This window comes from Cynara cardunculus, assembly GCF_001531365.2.
Source record: "Cynara cardunculus var. scolymus isolate 2C chromosome LG 3, CcrdV1, whole genome shotgun sequence".
In the NCBI taxonomy this organism is placed as follows: Eukaryota; Viridiplantae; Streptophyta; class Magnoliopsida; order Asterales; family Asteraceae; genus Cynara; species Cynara cardunculus.
Window position 1 is genome coordinate 30,215,563 of NC_037530.1, and position 2,022 is coordinate 30,217,584.

The 2,022-nt window shown below is 36.0% G+C and overlaps 1 protein-coding gene across 1 annotated transcript; it reads left to right on the top strand.

Annotated features, from left to right (window-relative positions):
- The first annotated feature begins 490 nt into the window (after positions 1–490).
- On the top strand, positions 491–1,413 carry LOC112509600 (bZIP transcription factor 11-like). The gene has a single exon (XM_025114648.1). It carries the CDS (start codon positions 813–815, stop codon positions 1,263–1,265), a length of 453 nt encoding a protein of 150 aa, XP_024970416.1. The 5' UTR covers positions 491–812; the 3' UTR covers positions 1,266–1,413.
- The last annotated feature ends 609 nt before the right edge of the window (positions 1,414–2,022 follow it).

A 2,022-nucleotide genomic window follows, 5' to 3' on the forward strand; every position in this document is an offset into this window, starting at 1 on the left:
CAACATTTAGTTAAAACAGACAAATTGTTGTTATTGAAGCAAGACGTTATGTTCTTAAAGTAAATATTATTAATAAAAGTTTATTGTGTGAATATATATCAGTTGAAATCCAATGAATATAAGAGGAACCAATCTAATATATTTATTTTAGGGGGTGTTTGGGATTACTTATAAAAACAATTTATTGACTTATTCCGACATGGTATCGGTAATAAACATTTTTGAGTGTTTGGATAAATAACTTGTAAGTAGAGAAAATTAAAGCAAAAAATCAACAATAAACATGGTGTGGTAATATTGTTTGTTTTTGAAGCTTACCAGCTGTATGTAGTTTGTTTTCTTGTGTAAGTTTCTCTCCACCCTACGTCCTCAATCAGCATCACACTCTCTCATCTCCCATGGCGGATATTCTTTGGGTTCGCTTTTCCCCCACCTTTTTCCATTATTTTAATGCACACCCACCTTCCGTTTTTCATCTATATAATCATCCCTCTTTCATCATCTCTTTCTCTTCCAAAACCCACCATTAATTCGTCGGAATAGATGTTAGAGATTGATGTCTCCTGTTCTCAGTGAACTTCTCCTGTCCGGATTTACCATCAGCTCCTCTCTCCGGCGCCGGACTCATCTCGTTCAATCCTTATCTGTCGTCTTCCTCTACTGGTTCTACGTTTTTTCATGAATAACCCTCCCAAAACCTGCACATATCTATATCTATTTCTCCATCCTCAAGTTTAGTTACTTTCTTCTACCTATACCTAGACCTAGACCTAGACCTAGCTAGCTTCTTTTAATTTGGTAATATTGCGTATATGGCTTCTTCAAGTGGGAATTCGTCTCAGATCCACCACTCTGGATCCGAGGAGGATTTGGTGGGCCTGAGGAAGAGGAAACGAATGCAATCAAACCGTGAATCGGCACGAAGATCGAGGGTGAGGAAACAGAAACATCTTGATGATCTGACGGATCAGATCAACCAGATGAAGAAGGATAACACCCAGATCTTGACCACCATTGACGTCACCACACAGCAATTCGTTCAAGTCGAAGCGGAGAACTCGGTTATAAGAGCTCAGATGGGTGAGCTGAGCCAGAGGCTAGATTATCTCAACGAAATCATCAATCTCATCAACTGTAGCAGTAGTACAACCACCGCCCCTGGTTTGTTTGAATTTGAACAGCCTGATTTCATGAACAATCCATGGAACTTGATGTACCTTAATCAACAGCCGATCATGGCGTCTGCTGAGATGTTACAGTACTAGTCATCAATGCATGATATAATATCGTCCTACTAGGGTTAGGTTTGGTGCTGCTTTCATGGGTTGTACGTTGAAATCAAGGCTTGTATTGGGTGGAGATTGGGAAAAAGGGGAATGCCTTTGGCTTGCTTTTCTATTTTCTATTTTATTTATTTAAATAATAATATTTTAAGTTATATATTATTAATTAAAATTGTTATGTTGAAGTTATATTTTTATCAATGAATTCACAACCATCAACGTTATCATCATGTTTTTTAAGGATAAAAAATGCAAGTGGGTTACGAAATGAGCGGTATTCTGTTTCAAATACGTCGTTTTTATCGAGAAATCATCGTATACTAATCAATGATCATGATTTATATGTCCTTATTATTTAACTGCTTTTTTTAAAAAGGGATCTGGATTCATATTAATAATTGATGAGTGCGTTTTGATCGGACATGCTTTGGATTTTTGTATAATCAACAAAGATATGATAATGTTTTCTACCGGATTACAATCATAACCTTTCATCGAGCTATGAAATTTAATTTGGTTTTGTTTTTATTATTAATTAATTAAAAAATATAATGTACTGATTTTGACGATGATATAGATGTGAATATAAGGCCAAGAGCCAAGCCCATGGTACCGTTTCATGTCACCTCACCATAGTAACGTGTGTATAAGGGGGGAGATGTGGTTTTTTTAGTAAAAACAAAATGCATTTGTGACGATTTCAACGGGACCTATCGATAAAAATAATAATAAATTGAAG

Bases quoted from the DNA above. Each gene is read 5' to 3' on its own strand.
- LOC112509600 (XM_025114648.1), top strand. From the start codon at position 813: ATGGCTTCTTCAAGTGGGAATTCGTCTCAGATCCACCACTCTGGATCC.